The 16,160-nt window shown below is 50.3% G+C and overlaps 1 protein-coding gene across 5 annotated transcripts in view; it reads right to left on the reverse strand.

The window, feature by feature from the left end:
• HERC2 (HECT and RLD domain containing E3 ubiquitin protein ligase 2) overlaps positions 1-16,160 on the reverse strand; it is a 1,676,463-nt gene that overhangs the window by 145,861 nt on the left and 1,514,442 nt on the right. For all 5 annotated transcript variants that reach the window (XM_086934186.1, XM_086934185.1, XM_086934187.1 and 2 more), the window contains one exon: positions 8,372-8,566. In XM_086934186.1, the coding sequence (XP_086790312.1) occupies positions 8,372-8,566 (195 nt within the window). The remainder of the gene's footprint in view (positions 1-8,371; positions 8,567-16,160) is intronic.

A 16,160-nucleotide genomic window follows, 5' to 3' on the forward strand; every position in this document is an offset into this window, starting at 1 on the left:
GTCCATCCAGCGGGCTCCCGGGACGACGGAGTCAACAGTGGCGGCAGGGAGGGAAAAGCAATCCGCAAAAGTGGACTTGAGGCAGAGGGGTGGAGGGAAAGACATGCCGGGTCACGCGGCGCCGAAGGTGTTGAGGCACCGGATCCCCTAAGGTGGGGCGCCTCCAGGCTCCAGTCAGGGAAGAAAGAAGCAAACCCTTAAATGGGAGCCCAGGTGGAGAACCTCCAAGATATGGTCTGCCGGAAAATGAGTAACAGGGTCACCCATGCACAGAATGGCCACAGCCGCGGACACCGCGTGAGCGAAGGCCACACCCGCCTCCGTAGGGCCCAGCGGTGGAGAAAGCAGCTCCTCCGTGGGCGACGGCTGTAAACGAAGGCGGCCGTCCCCAAAGCCAAGCAGGGCGGGCAAAGGCAAGACCTGGAAGTAGGAAGGGACCGAAGAGTGGGGGACCTGTCACTTATCCTGCGAGCACCCTGGCCTCGGGAATGGCAGGGAGACACCCTTCGATGACGCCGGCGAAAAAGCCACCACGCGGCGACCTGTCTCTGGGGAAGATGACACCAGTATGCACCCAACCTCCGCAGAAGAGGGAGCGTCCGAAGACGAAACCGCGACTCGACGCCGGTCTGGACGGCAACGCCATCTGGCACCGAAGGCGACGCCGGATAGGGCTACTCGAAGCCACACCACGCCAGGGACCGGATCCGAAGCGGCCAAGGGGCGGTGCCGGAATGGCGCTGACTAGACCTCCGCCGAGGCAGCCGCCTGCGTGGAGGAACGAGAGGGATCAGGGGAGTGACACGTAGCCCTCTGTCAGCCTCGGCCCAACATGTGATGGAGGTGGACCGGCGATCAATGCGGCGCTGCCAGGACTGACTCAACCTCTGACTCGCCCTCCGACGAGGCAGCCGCCTTCGTGGAGGGACTCGAAAGGCCCGGAGGAGGACGAGGGGTCCCCATCCAGCCTCGGGTCAACCGACCCCTGTGGCACCGCCCGATCCAGCAGCTGCCGGCACCGTGGCGGCGTCGCCTCGGCCTTAGACAGGACCACCTTGTCCAAGGACCAAGAGGGGCTTGGGATGCGACCTGAGCCCCGGCGACCTCCTGCAACACCACAGGGACTCCCGCATTAGTTTGCGGCGAGGCAGAGGCGACGAGGTCTGAAGGAGGGACCCCCAAAGGACCGCACCACAACAGCACCACATCCTCCAAGTCTGGAGCCGAACCAGTCGGTGCTGGAGCCGCCGGTGATGCCGCGGAGGGCCCTGCGCAATGCAAGGAATCCGCTGATGCCCCAGAAGGGGAAGGAGGAGGAGACGTCAGCGAGGCCTGCAAGGCCGCCGCATAGGTCTCCATCTAGACTCTCGACGCACCTTCACCGGGAAACGCTGGAAAGGAGGACGACACACGGGCCGCATAACCCGTGGAAAACCCACGCCCCCAGCAGGCCGAACACCAGCCCCCGGGGACAAACTGCGACACTTACCCACCGGGGAGCAACGCTCTTGCGACATCGGAGAGGGAGGCCGACGACGGCTGTATCTGAAATCTTCTGCCGAGACTGAACGAGGGGATGAAGCCGACCTTATTTATTTTATTTATTTAAGGTTTTTGTAGAGCGCGTAGTAACCCTTGAGCATCCCAGCGCTTGAACCTGAATTCAGGAGGGGTCAGCAACGGAAGGGGCTGAGAATCAGGGGAAAAGAAGGGTCTTCAGTGCCTTTCTGAACTGAAGGAGGTTAGGTTCAGTTCTTAGTCTCCGGGGGAGACTGTTCCAATGTTTGGCAGTGTGTACCGAGAAGCGGCATCCTCCAGACCGAGCTTTTTTAACTCTGGGGACAGTGATGAGGTTCTCTCCGCTTGATCGAAGGGCTCTTGTCGCTTTGTAGGGAGTGATGAATTCCTTGAGGATGGGTGGACCTTTGTTATGGAGAGTTTTGTGAGCCAGACAGAGGGCTTTGAAAGCAACCCTTTCTCTGACTGGGAGCCAGTGAAGAAGCTTCAGAGCTGGCTTTGCCGAAGATCTGGCTGGGGTGTGAGTAAGTAGGCGGGCCGCGGCGTTTTGGATTTTCTGCAGGGTATTGAGTGTAGCTTCAGGGGCACGCAGGTAGATTGCATTGCTGTAATCTAGCCTCGCCAAGATGAGGCCCTGGATCAATAGTTTCCTGGAGGTGGCAGGAAGCAGGGGGAAGACCTTTCTGCAAGCCCTGAGGAGTCCGAAGCATATTCCTGCCGTCTTTTTGGCCTGAGTTCTGAAGCTCAGATCCTTTTCGAGCCATACGCCCAGGCTCTTAACCTCCTCCTTGGGTGCAGGGGGGTCACCTAGACAGTCGGGCCAGATGTTAGGCGGCAAGGAGGGCCCTTTATGTCCGAGCAGCAGAATCTCGGTCTTGGACCCATTCAGTTTCAGCGCTGAGGTGGATTTCGGTGAGACAGCTGTGAAGGTCAGAGGGATCTTGGTGAGGGTGTGAGAGGGTCACCACCAGCTGGGTATCATCGGCGTAATTGATGATCGTTACGCCGAACGGGTTGACCAATTTCTCCAGCGGGGACATGTAAACGTTGAATAACGTAGGGTTAAGAGATGAGCCCTGCGGTACTCCGCAACGGAGGGGGATTGCGGGGGAGTGGCTGTCATTCTCCCAGACTTGAAAGGAGCGACCATCTAGGAAAGATGTGAGCCACTTCAAGGCAGTGCCCCTTACTCCAATGTCTCCCAGTCGTTGGATTAAGGTGTGGTGGTTTACAGCGTCGAAGGCCGCACTGAGGTCCAGGAGGATCACTGCCACTGATCCTCCTGTGTCCAGAATGCTTCTGGCCTTCTCCACTGCCGCCAGGAGGGCGGTGTCGGTGCCCTGGCCTGGGCGGAAACCTGTCTGGGAGTTCCTGAGTAAGTTGTTGCTCTCTAGGAATAGTGATAGTTTTTTATTCACTAGCTTCTCCGTGATTTTACTGTTTCCTGGGAGAAGGGAGATTGGCCTATAGTTGGCTAGGTCCAGGGGGTCCAGTGAAGGTTTCTTCAGAAGACCTTTGACCACCGCCGTTTTCCAGCTTGGAGGGACTACTCCCTGAGAAAGGGAGGTGTTGATGAGGGACGTGAGAGGAGGGATAATGGTGCTGGACACTTTTTTCAGGAAGCAAAGCGGGGCAGGGTCGCTAGGGGAGCCACTTTTGATTGTGGCCAGCGTCGCGGCTACCTCTTCCGTGGATACTGGGCCGAAGGTGACGAGAATGGGAGAGGGGCCATCGGTGAAATGAGTGTGGTAGTGGGGAGAGATGGAAGGATCCCCGTCCATATGGCCGGCGTCGAAGGGGGGTAGGGACGCGAGAATTTTTTGAATTTTCTCGTCGAAGAAAGTGGCTAGTTTAATACATTTACTTTCCGCTGCTTTGGGATCCAGAGGTTTCGCAGGGGGGTCTGGAGCATGAAGGAGTTCTTTAAGAATTGCAAAGGTTTCATGGGCCGAGCAGGAGGAGTTTTTAATTCTATCTTCGTAGAATGCGCTCTTGGTTTTGTGGAGTTCCCGTTTGTAAGATTTTAGGGAGGCACGAAATATGTCTTTCTTGTCTGCCGTCTTATCTTTCCTCCATGTGCGTTCATTTCTCTTGCATTCCTTCCGTAAGAGATTTAATTCGGGGGTGTACAAGGGGGAGGGGTTGACTCTCTTGGTACGTTTAAGGGTGCTGGATCTCGGGAGGATGCACTCCAGAGATTGGGTGACCAATGTATTAAATTCAGTATCAGCAGTAATGGTGTCTTGAGAGGGGGTGGGGGGTGGGGGGGGGATATCTTCCCGAAGTTTGGCTGCCCATTCATCTGGGACCTTGAGAGACGTGCCAAGAGTAGTTTCATCCGGCGCTTCCGCCGCGACTTCGGCTTCAACTGTTGGCACGCCTCACAATCAGTGGTGCCGTGATCTTCCCCTAAACACCACACACAAATAAGGTGAGGGTCAGTCGCAGTCATAAGACGCCCACATGATGTGCAAGTCTTGAAGCCCGAAAGCATTCGCACACTGTTCACCAAAAAGAGCACAATTGAGGGAGAAAAAAGGGGCCCAAACAGGCCAAACAGAGACCGGATCCGAGTTGCACGCGGAAAAGGAAAAAACTGATGTTGGCGCGCCGGGTTGGGGCCTATGTGAACTCGCTGACGTCACGTGCGCGGACGACGCCTGGGCGGAGTCTCATGCTGCCGCCCCTGCCTCGGCACGCAGGGATGCTGTGGCAAAAAGTTTTCCGGATCCAGTCTCACACCTGGGGATAATTCTACGTGAAGGAATCTGTGGCTAGTTGTCTCTATCAGATAAATGATTTTGCTAGGTCTCCCATTTTAAGTCTGAACACTTTGGCCCTGCTTGGCAGTGCACTGCAAATAATGATGTTTAAGGTCCTAATAGCAGTTTCAATGAGGCCATTCATTGTTCATCAGAGTAGTTTTCCCTGCTGCCTATTTGCCCAGATTAAGCATATGTGTATAATAATCTTCAATATGAGCAGGCAGGAGGTATGTACATTGATCAAGAGAATACAGAGCTGGTGATGACAGCTAGCCATGATGGCACCAGCCTGATCTACACGTCATAATTTGAGATATTTGGCCTTCTAGACTATGTGCAAAGAATGAGGATTTGTATCTGGGATGGCACCACTCAATTGTTTTGAAGAGTGCCCAAGATAAAAAAGATATATCCTAAGAGGTCTGGATGTACTGTCCAGAGACTTGAAGCCTGCAGCCTCCAAGTTGGACGACTTCTACAACTTATGCTCCCAATTGATCACCTGGGAATCCACCTGGAGAAAAATACTTATCAGAGAACAATGGAATGGCACAAAGTGAGAAAGAAGGAGGAACATAAAGAAGGGATAAAATAGACAAAGGGAGAAATCAGGAATGAAAAAGAAACTGCAAGAGTAAGACAGATGAGAAGTTTGACAGAAAGAATGGAGAAATAAGAATGAGGTGGAATCAAGACTGGGCAGCCTTAGAATTCATTAACAGCTGCATTCTGCTGTAGGCTCGAGTGAAAACCTTTTTTTTAAAAAACAAATTAAGAATAGGTTGGCATGTCTTTGTGAAGCAAGTGATCCAATGAATCTGTAACCAGGCCAAAGAAGAGGAATAACTGCAAATGAAGACCCAGCATGTCTGGTCTAGTTTATCCTAGATAGACCTGTACTGACTTGGGCAATTCAAAGTGAAGTGGTACCAGCTGTAGGATTGAGGGTGAACTGAAGGCAACTGAGGGCACATATCTTGCTTTATGTTTAATCAGTCAAAAGCAAAAGATGACCAAGGCCAAGAGAAAAAAAACAGAGTACGCTGGTGAAACTGCTGCCTAGTCCCACTGACCTTGTGTGTTCTGATTTGTTCTTGCTCTGCATAATGCTACAAGGAGCCGCAAGTGATAAAGAACATTAATCCTGCCATTCTTAGTCTGCTCAAGGAGAGAGGAAGGTACGGCTACTTCTTTCTGAAGGTATGACTGGAAGTTGAGTGTTTGAAAACCCACACAGAATGTTGCAGCCGCCTATCCGAAGGGGGTAAACTTTGTAGGATCCAAAGCCTCCTCATTCTGAAGGACAATACAGCTGTCAGAAAATTTCAGGGTAGACAAGGGTTCATAATACACCAATATTAAAACCACACTACAATCCACAAAAGAGCACATACAATTTATGTTGTTGTGGCTGGGACACAAAACATTATGGTATGAAGCACCTGCTTACCATAAACAAAAGACTACATCAAGTTGTTTAATTGGATAGAAAATAAAACAGCCTGGTCGAAGGAGTGTGGAGGGAGGGTCAACCAGTTCAGTAGGCTATCCCCAAAAACTGAATTGCAGAAGAAGCCTCAGGACATAATACTCATCAATGCTTCAGAAGCCAACTAAAAATGATACTGTCTAAGGAGCATAAAGATAAATGCTGACAGTCAGACTCACAGAGATGGTACAGAGCTGTATAAGAAAATGCATAATAACCACTCATGTGTGGCTGCTAAACATCCTTGGAATATCAACTCTACTTAAGGCAGAAAGGTTAATGGATTTTAGAACCCGCCCTCCCCCAACTGAATTGTCTCTAGGTGCTTGAATATTGGATATTACTGCGATCTGCAAAGGGGGATATTTGTATGTGTGTGTTTTTTTGGGCGTTATTTTAATGCCAGAGACCTGCACACTGATCAAGCAAGCGTCGTTTCAGACCACGCCCTGTGTAGAAGTTACCTCTAGAACGCATGACGTGCATGCCTCGTGACAGAGACCCCTCCGGGAGTCCTGCGTTTTTTCTGAACTTTTTCTGCGAGAAGTGTGGGGTGTCGGGGAGCGCTTGTTGACTGGGCTCATGCACGGATATCCTGCAGCTGATTTCCTGTAGGTACTTAATCAGTACAGCTAGGATGCACATGTGCAAAACTGTACGTGTGGTGATGGCTGGTGTTATATAATTGTAAGAGCACCAGCCCTTTCCATGTGCACAATCAGCAGAAGATATCTACTCCACAGACGTGCCCCTTGTTGCATATCTGGCGTCCCCTCTCACTACATAACTAGTGTTTTAAATGGAACCCTAGACGTGCCGGTACTCACTCTGTAGAGTACCTGTTTGTTCCTGAAAAGTGCAGGTATTTTACCACTTAAATGCATTGCTAAGTGCTGAGAAGTGCAGGTACTCAGTAGCGGACATTGCCTGCCCATTTAAAGCACTGTTCGTAACTAAAATGTATTGGCTCGGTTTGCAAACGTGGCAAAGGCTGGTGCTGCTTCTGTGCAAGGTAACTGCTAGGGTGAACAGACACGCTGTTGTTGCACAAGTTAAAGGGCTGGTACTACATCGGTGAAAGGCAGCGGATCAGATGGACGCACGCTGTTGCACTGCACGCTTGAAAAGGGCGGATGACACACCAATAAATGTTAGGGGCTCTGGTAAACACAGGGGGCATTGCACGTGTGAATAAGACTGGCACTGTGCTTAGTGCTCACCCAAGGATTTGACAAACTGTTTTTCTTCCAGTTAGTTTGAGTGCTCTCAAACAACTCAAACGCTCTGCTCTCTTAAAATCCTGTGATGGCTCGCAAACTGTGCCAGCTGAGTTTAACAAGCGCGTTCCTCGCGCTACAAGGAGTCAGCAGGGGGAGGGGCGAGAGGAGGGGGAGAGTAAAAGCATTTCACTTGCGAGAGGGAGCAGCTCCAGGAGCGATAATTGCTTCCATATGGCGCCGCACGCTCACGCAAGTAAATCGCCACACGTGCACCCGTTGCCATTGAAGGCACGTGTTTGGCTGAAAAGCCGTACCGATTGCAAAAGGTCATTTTGTCTAATCAGCGCATGCGCGCTGCGTAGGCAAGACCTAAAAATGGCTAGAACCTAAGCACTAATGAGGGTCACAATACTAGGAGCAAAATAAGCAGTTTATAGTCTACACTTATCTAAGAATAAAAGGTACCAGGGGATAAAACATAACTGCATGGAAGAAAGAAGCATGGTGATACAAAGCAAATGATGTATTAAAAGTACAGAGCTATGAAATCAAAAGCTTTTCAAAAGCAGTTTCCGGTCCCACCACTAGATGTCAGGATATACTACAAATAGAGAGTAGCATAGACTCAAGACATAGCTACTCTCACCATAAAATATTTATTTGTTTGACATGAACAACCATAAAAGAATGCAAAAGGCAAATATAAAATCATCTCAGTCAATCATTCCTACATGAAATGACAATCAACAAAACAGAAAGCCCCGGTCAGCCAGAAATGTACAAGAACTAATCAGGTCTTGATCTCAACGCTGCTCGTAAAAACATTAAACAGCAAACATAACAAATTTATTGCGCAGCATCTGCAGGTAAACCAAAGACGGCCTTACTTGAGAAACATTCAGGGACTTTACCAGAGGGACTAAAAATAGCAGCAAAATATAATAAAGTGTAGGATGTCCTGCGGAGACCTATTATCTCAACCGCAGGGTAGCCTACAATCGGGCAAAGCCCAGTCAGCTGGAGAAGCCAAAAGATGGTGCAGCGAGTTGAACCTGAACCTGGCCAACAGGAGCCTTCTCGCGTTTGGCGAACCTAGGCTAGATGCCGCTCCATACCCCGAACAGTCTTATAGAGCATGTGTCTCTGCACCAAGAGTTTCTGCAGCCCACGCTGCTCTCTATCCAGCAGGGCTTGTTCCAAGAACAACCTCTTGATACATAGCAATTCTCGAGAGGACAAAGAATTAGGATCCGCTACTCTTACCAACCTACTTGACAATTTTTTTTTTTTTTTTTTACAGTTTTCTTCACCATTCAGGCCATAAAGAAACAGTTCAATAAATAATTTCAGTAGCTAAAACATGCTATTAATATACTCACCAAGAAAACGAAACATGTTCATATGAAGGGAAGACTTGGCTGCTGGATTTAGAAGGTAGCAGTCTCGGTTAGCTCCCGATTCATCTCTTCCATTCGGGGTTACAATCAGCAGGGGAGTGAGGCCATTCTGAAGCTCTTCACACATCTCTGCAATGGACTCGCTGTATCCTCCCCCACAGTCGTCAACAGACTCACCTAATGAAAGTGAAAAACACAAGAGTTTAGTTACTTCACAACACAATTATCTGGTCGGAAACCTCCAGTGCCTGTTTTTCTCACCTCAGTTTTTCTATTAAATTATAACAGCAAAGTGATATGCAGAGTCCACTGAGCAAACAATAGCAAGATTTATTTTAATCTGCATTTGGGATTACCTACATTTTCAGGCACGCTGAACCTTTTGTTTTCCGCTTAGGGTTTGCCAGCTCTCACTTCTGCCTTTGCCACAAAATGATTTAATTACTGAAAACATTACTGGAAATAGTCATGCACCATCAGGCAAGGAAATAAAGGATGGGGAGTGATTTGCTTCTAATCCTCCATCATGGGCATGCTCAGTGAGAATATAGCTAAAGAATATCTTTGAGCATGTGCAGGGTTATGGAATGCATTTTTTAAGAGGGATTTATGTCTACAAATGTTTCTTTAACAAAAGGTACCTTAAGGGCAAATGTTTCCTTTCTTAATATACTTGGAATGGGCATGTTTCCCGTGTGGTACAGCCATGTTTCCTGTCTGAAACAGTCAACTGTTTTTTGGATATCTGGTCCAAACATCATGCTAATCTAGTGTTTGCATGAAGGCCTAGGCCTGCCACTTTTCATGAGTGCAGTCCTGGATATGGAGGAGTGCACTAAGTGACCACTCTTTATTGCCAGTGGATTAACATCCCGGTCACGGGTATTAGCATGTGCAGCGGTGGTGACAGCACACAGTGTTTCAGTGATAATATAGTTGCGACAAGACCTTATTTGCATCACATGAGTGATGTAACACAAAAATTGATGAGATGAATGCTTGCAATCGTCTGACCATTGGCAATCACTCAGGGTAGCATTCCAAACGCACAAGTTACTCACCTTCGGAAACGATATATCTGTAAGAAACATTAGTAGTGATAGATTCCTTAACTGAGAATTATCCACAGGCGTCGGACTTGATCCAGAAAGTTTTCATCAGCAGTACCCCTGCGCGTCGGTAGGCGTCATCGTGCGGCTCCGCGTGCGTCGTTGGCGCCGGGATGATGTCACTGGAGCTACTCAGACGCGCTGACGTCAGTTTTGTACACAACTTTCTGCGCCAGCAACGCAGAGCAATGCAAGAAACTGACCACTGGTGGCATGAAACTAGGGCTCTGAAAGGGATGACCTTAACCCTAGAAATCAGTTCGCAGAACGGGGAGGATGGATGGGGCAGTAAGGAATCGATCACTACTAATGTTTCTTACAGATATATCGTTACACAAGTAGTAACTTGTGCATCTGAAAGAGACGCGTTAATGATAGATTCCTTACCTTAGAATAGATACCCCAGCAATACCAACCCCGGTGGTGGGTCTGCGAACAAGATTACATCAGAAAGTCAGGGAGAGCAGAACGGCCAAGGAAGCCGTCTCTACGGACTTGACTGTCTAGGCAGTAATGCTTGGTAAACGTGTGCAGCGAGGCCCACGTAGCTGCCTAACAAATGTCCTGCAAGGGAAAGCCGCGTTCCAAGGCAGTAGTGGCTGCCGTCGCCCTGGTAGAATGGGCATACAACCCCAAAGGAGGCTCCTTCTTAGCCAACGAGTAACATGCTTTGATGCGCAGAACGACCCACCTAGCGATGGTCCGTTTGTGCACGGCCCAACCTTTTTTGGCGCCCAAGTAGCCAACAAGAGCTGGTCATCCACCCGTAACTGTTGTGTGTGCTTCAGATAGAACGAGAGCGCACATTTTGGGTCCAGACGGTGGAGCCTCTCTTCCTCTTATGAAGGATGCGGAGGCAGAAAGAAGGTGGGCAAAGAGATGGTCTGCCCAATGTGGAAGGGTGTGACAAGCTATGGCAAGAAAGAAGGATGGGTCCTTAAAACCACCTTGTCCGGATGAACCGAAAGGAAAGGAGGTTTGGAAGAAAGCCTGGAGCTCACTCACTCTTCTGGCAGAGGTGATAGTTACCAGGAAAGCAGTCTTGAGAGTAAGAAGACGCAAAGAACAGTTATGAAGGGGCACGAAGGGAGCGTCATCAGATATGTCAAGCCAAGGTTTAAGTCCCATCGAGGCATGATGAACGGCACAGGAGGAAATGTGTACGTAATGCCTTTCAGAAAACGGTTAACAACAGGGGACTTAAAAAGAGAAGGCTGGTCTGGAAGCCGTAGAAAGGCAGAGATAGCTGAAAGATAACCTTTGATAGTGCTCAGAGCCGAGCCCTGCTGGGCCAAAGATAGAAGGAACAGAAGGACTTCTCAAAGAGGGGCAGAAAGGGGATCCACAGACTGAGCTGAGAACCATGCCACAAACTTGTTCCACCTGCAGGCGTATACCGATTTAGAGGAGGGACGCCTGGCTGCCAGAATGACATTATTGACTTCGGGAAGAAGACCGAAAGCTGTCAACTGTAGCCTCTCAATCTCCACGCATGGAGATGGAGACTTGACAGGTTCGGGTGGAGGACCGTCCCCTGCTGCTGCGACAGAAGATCCTCCCGAAGAGGCAGTCGGATTGGAGGATCGATCGCCATGTTGAGTAGCTCGGGATACCAGTATCTTCTTGCCCAATTCGGAGCCACAAGAATGACTTGGGGCCAGGTCGTGCCGAATCTTCTTCAGCACTCTGGGCAGAAGTGGTATAGGCGGAAAGGTGTATAGTAGACCGCAACTCCACTCGTGACAAAAGGTGTCGCCTAGCGAGTGCCGCCTTCGAAATTCCAGCACGCAGAACTGATCGCATTGCGCATTCTCTTCAGTGACGAATAGATCTAACCAAGGCTCTCCCCACTGCTGCAAGAGACCTTGCGCCATGTCAGAGTTCAGATGTTATTCGTGATCCATCATGCACCGGCGGCTGATTTCGTACGCCCTGGCGTTCAGAGAACCTGCCAGGTGTTGAACCACCAAGGAAATGCCCTGATGTTATAGCCATGTCCAGAGGCGCAGAGACTCCTGACATAGGGTCCATGACCCCACCCTGTCCTGTTTGTTGCAGTACCACATGGCGGTGGTGTTGTCTGTGAACACCTGCACTACTCTCCCCACAACAGAGGAAAGGAATGCCTTCCGTGCAAGTCGGATCGCCTGAAGCTCCAGAAGGTTGATATGGAGCCGGGACTCCACCAGAGACCAGAGGCCTCTGATCTCCACCTCTCCCATGTGGCTGCCCCATCCCAGAAGGGACGCGTCCATCACAACTGTGTGTTGGTTGGGGAAGGGAGAGGGATCTGCCATTGATCCAATCGCGATTCGTGAGCCACCACTGCAAGTGTCGTGCAGTGCCCTCCAAGATTAGGAAGTGATCGACAGGTTGCCTTGATGCTGTGTCCACTAGAACTTCAGGTCCCACTGCAGAGCTGTGCCGAGTCCAGAACCGCTCTGATGAAGAGGAGCTTCTGAGACGGAATCAGGTGCGACTTCGGCATGTTGATGGAAAACCCCAGCAAATGCAGGAGGTCGGCCGTAGTCTGGAGGTGGGAGACGACTGCCTGGGGTGAGCCCGCCTTCAACAACCAGTCGTCGAGATAGTGGAAGACGGGAACCCCTGATCTGCGCAGATGAGCTGCGACCACCCCCATCCCTTTCATGAACACCCGAAGGACGCTGGTAAGGCCGAAGGGGAGTACAGTAAACTGAAAATGCTCGTGGCCTACTGTGTACTGCCGGTAACGCCGGTGTGCCGGCAGGATGGGGGTGCGGAAATATGCGCCCTGCAAGTCCAACGCTACCATCCAGTCTCCAGGGTCGAGGGCAGACAAGGCCTGAGCTAGCATCACCATCTTGAACTTCTCCTTCTGGAGGAAGCGGTTGACGTTCCTGAGGTCCAAGATAGGAAGCAGGCCCTTGTCCTTCTTGGGGACCAGAAAGTAGTGGGAATAACAACCAGGACCTACTTCTGGCCCAGGAACGCACACGATGGCACCCTTGGCCAAGAGGGCCCTGACTTCCTGCTGAAGGAGCACAAGATTGTCTCCCTGACATGTGGTGGTACTGAGGTGGCATGGCTGGAGGGGTAGTCTCGAAGGGGAGGGAGTAGCCCTTTCGGACAATTTGCAGCACCCACTTGTCCGAGGTGATGTTGCGCCAGTGAGGGAGATGATGGCAAATTCTGCCGCCCACTGGCGTTTGATGGGCCTGAAATTCCAGACTAGTAATGCTTTTGCAGTGGATGCTATGAGGGTGGAGGGGGACTGACCCTCACGCTGGCCCCCTGAACCGCCTCGACGGTTCTCACGTCCGCTCTGATGTTGTTGCTGCGCCGGCCTGTGGCTCTGGAGCAAACGTGGTGGGGCACCCCTCCCGTGGCCACGAAAGGCCGAAGGCGGAGGAGGCCGAGTGGCCAACAGGCCGAAGGACTTGGCCCTAGCCCAGGAGTCCTTAAAGCGCTCCAACGCACTATCTGCCTTATGGCCAAAAAGGCGAATGCCATCAAAGGGCATGTCCATCAGAGTGTTCTGGACATCCCCTGAGAAGCCAGTAGTCCTCAGCCGGGCGTGGTGCCTAAGCGCCACCGTTGTGGAGATCACCCTGCCCAGCGAGTCGGCGGTGTCAAGCCCACAATGTATGGTGAACTTAGCTGCGTCTTTCCCAGCAGCAAAAGCTTGGGAGAGTACTGTCTGGGCCACCTCCGGACTGTTAGGCCGCACCTGCGCTACCGTGTCCCACACAGAGTGGGAATAAGGGCCCAAGAGGCATGCAGTGTTCACCAACCGCAGCCCTAAGCTGGCAGATGAAAACAGCTTCTTGCCAAGCTGCTCCAGCTTCTTGGATTCCCTAGCCGGAGAGGCAGAAGGGAATGCATTCTGGGAAGCAGAGGCTTGGACAACCAAGCTCTCAGGCTTTGGGTGTTGAGAGAGAAAAAGGGGCGAAAGCGTCGGGCCACGTTCCTCGCCATGGCCCGGCAGTCTGGGCACGACTTGGAGTCGTGGTCGCGCCCCAGGCAGTAGAGACACACGCAGTGTGAGTCTGTCACTGACATTATGCGGTGACAATCCCCACAGTTCTTGAAGCAGGGCAGCCCTACAACACCAGGAGTCGATCAACTCGAGAAAAATGGGGAAAAAAGCCTCGAAAAAACTCAGTCAAAAAGTGACTGAGGCTAATAGCTTTTCCCGGATCTGCGCTTGCTGTCGCAGAATAAGTAGCTCCAGCGACGTCATCCCGGCGCCAACGACGCACGCGGAGATGCACTATGACGCCTACCGATGCACAGGGGTACTGCTAACAAAAACTTTCCGGATCCAGTCTGACGCCTGGGGAAATTCTAAGGTAAGGAATCGATCACTACGTGTTTCTTTCAGATCATTGATCTTTTGCTCACCCATGCCACCTCAGTTTGTACCCAGCCAGAACAGACAAACCAGGTCCTCCCTGAACCGGAGCAAAAGCAATCACGGACCAGTTTTGCCCTAGTTATGGGCTCATCAGTCGGTTACAGCTTGGTTCCAGTGATACAGTGAGCATTGAACCCACGGCTGGGCATAACCATGTCACTGATGGCGGAACATGAAACACACAAAAGATGATGGGAGGAATGCTTGCAATTTGTCTGACCACTGGCAACCGCTCGGGTAGCATCCTAACCAATTGTTTTTTGTGCTCACCATGCCGCCTCAGTTGTACCCAGTCACATGCATATCAGTCTTGACCCTGCTCCTCATGCAAACAGCCCGAACTGCCAAGCCAGGTTATCCCTGAACCAGAATACAAGCAACTAAGGTCCGCTTTGGCCATAGATATGGGCTCATTAGCCGGGTACAGCTTGGTTCCAGTGATACATTGAGGCACAGAGCCACATCTGGCCCACTCATGTATAGTTCTGATGCTACAAGCTAGACCCAGCTCCCTATACTAACAGCCCAGCCTATGTATGTATTTATGTATTCTGCATGATGCACACATTATGGGTGTTTGAGTGAACCAAAGCAAAGGGTGGGTTCCGCTTTGGATATCCCTTACCTGTTCATGTGAACAAGATGGAGTTGAGGTTACTTTCTCTGACAGTGGTATTGTACTGCGGACACCCTGAGAATGGATGGAGGACACACAAACAATGAAGTGGGGAAAAAGGAAACAGACCTATCCTTAGTATTTAAATAAGATCCTTTTGATGCAAAGAGCTGTTGATTAGTCTTCATGAGTACAGGCATTTGGTATAGGCTGAGACTGCAGTGTCCGATATTCGTGAAGAGTCTTTTAGAAAGGCCAGGCTTTTGTCTCCCTTACTGATCACTTTTAAGCGTGACCATTGATAACCAGGTGCAGAATATTCACACCTCTTTGTGCCTCTGTTACTCCTACGTGATGACAATCCAGCTTTGAGAAATACAACTTTAGTCAAAGACTGAATCTGAAAGTCAGTCTGAGAAGAATGCATAAAAGGAGGACCGACCCAAACAAATTCTGATCTATGGTCTGCTGTGCCTGTATAAAAGGGGGAGCTGTTGACCCACTTGTTCTACCAGTTCCAAGTTCTCTCTGACCAAGGAGGGAGTGCTACGCAGAGTACCAAGATGACTGCTGCGCACCACAACTCGTGTCTGTTTAACAGTCACCTTCTAAAATGTGAGGGGACGTCACCTGGAGTCTGATCTAAAGGACGAACTGTCTCCTTGTTTTGGAATGCCTGGAGGTAACCATCTTGAGAGAAGAGGGAAGGAGCAAACCAACCATACAGGAGAATCTGATTGCCAGTGTGGACAAGAACAGTTGACAATGGAGCTAAGGGCCTATACCCAAGAGAGTCCCCAGAGCATGACTAATGTGCTCCTGTCTTGGAGTCTGTCACACGAGTTGAAGCAGAGGATCTGTGGCACTGCCAAAGTGTTCCTGAACAGTCCCCTGCCATTGCTGCACTTGCCCAAGTGGCTTGTACTACTGCAGAATGTACTGTTTCCAAGCCTGTGGCACTTGCCCTAGTGTGAAAAAAACAAAAAAAGTCCACTCTAATTTGAAAACAATACTATCCTTACAAAAGTTACTAAACCCAAAAACTTTTGTGTTGCCTAAATAGGAAAAACAATATGTGCTCTAAAATAACCCTCACCTATCAAAAGGTCCCTTGGTGGCATGTCTCATCATCGAGTTCTGCCCGCCTCGCTGCAGGAAGGGGCGTGCTACGACTGAACTAGACGTGGGAGCACTTGCTAGTGCTGTAATCGAAACATGTAGACTGGAGAGGAAACTGCCCATTACAGCACCCTTTACTCCATTTTCCCACTTTTTATTAGTACTAGCTATAGGGAGTATTAAAGTTTCGTTTTCCACACAGCCAGGTATTTCTTAACTCACTTATTGCCTGACTCTTCAACTCTCACATCAAACACATAGTATCACTTCACTAGCAAGTGCTCCCACGTCTCCGTCGGTCATAGCACGCCCCATCTTGCAGCGGGGCGGAAGGAACCCGATAATGAAGCATGCCACCAAGGGACCTTTTGGTGGGTGAGGGTTATTCTACAACACATATTATTTTTCCTATTTAGAAAGCCCAATAGCTCTTGTTGGTTCAGTCACTTTTGTAAGGATAGTATTGTTTTCAAATTAGAGTGGACTTTCTTTGTTTTTTCATAATTTGCAGAGGAGGTCGAGTCCACGACT

This window comes from Lissotriton vulgaris, chromosome 8 (genome assembly GCF_964263255.1).
Source record: "Lissotriton vulgaris chromosome 8, aLisVul1.2, whole genome shotgun sequence".
Classification (NCBI taxonomy): Eukaryota; Metazoa; Chordata; class Amphibia; order Caudata; family Salamandridae; genus Lissotriton; species Lissotriton vulgaris.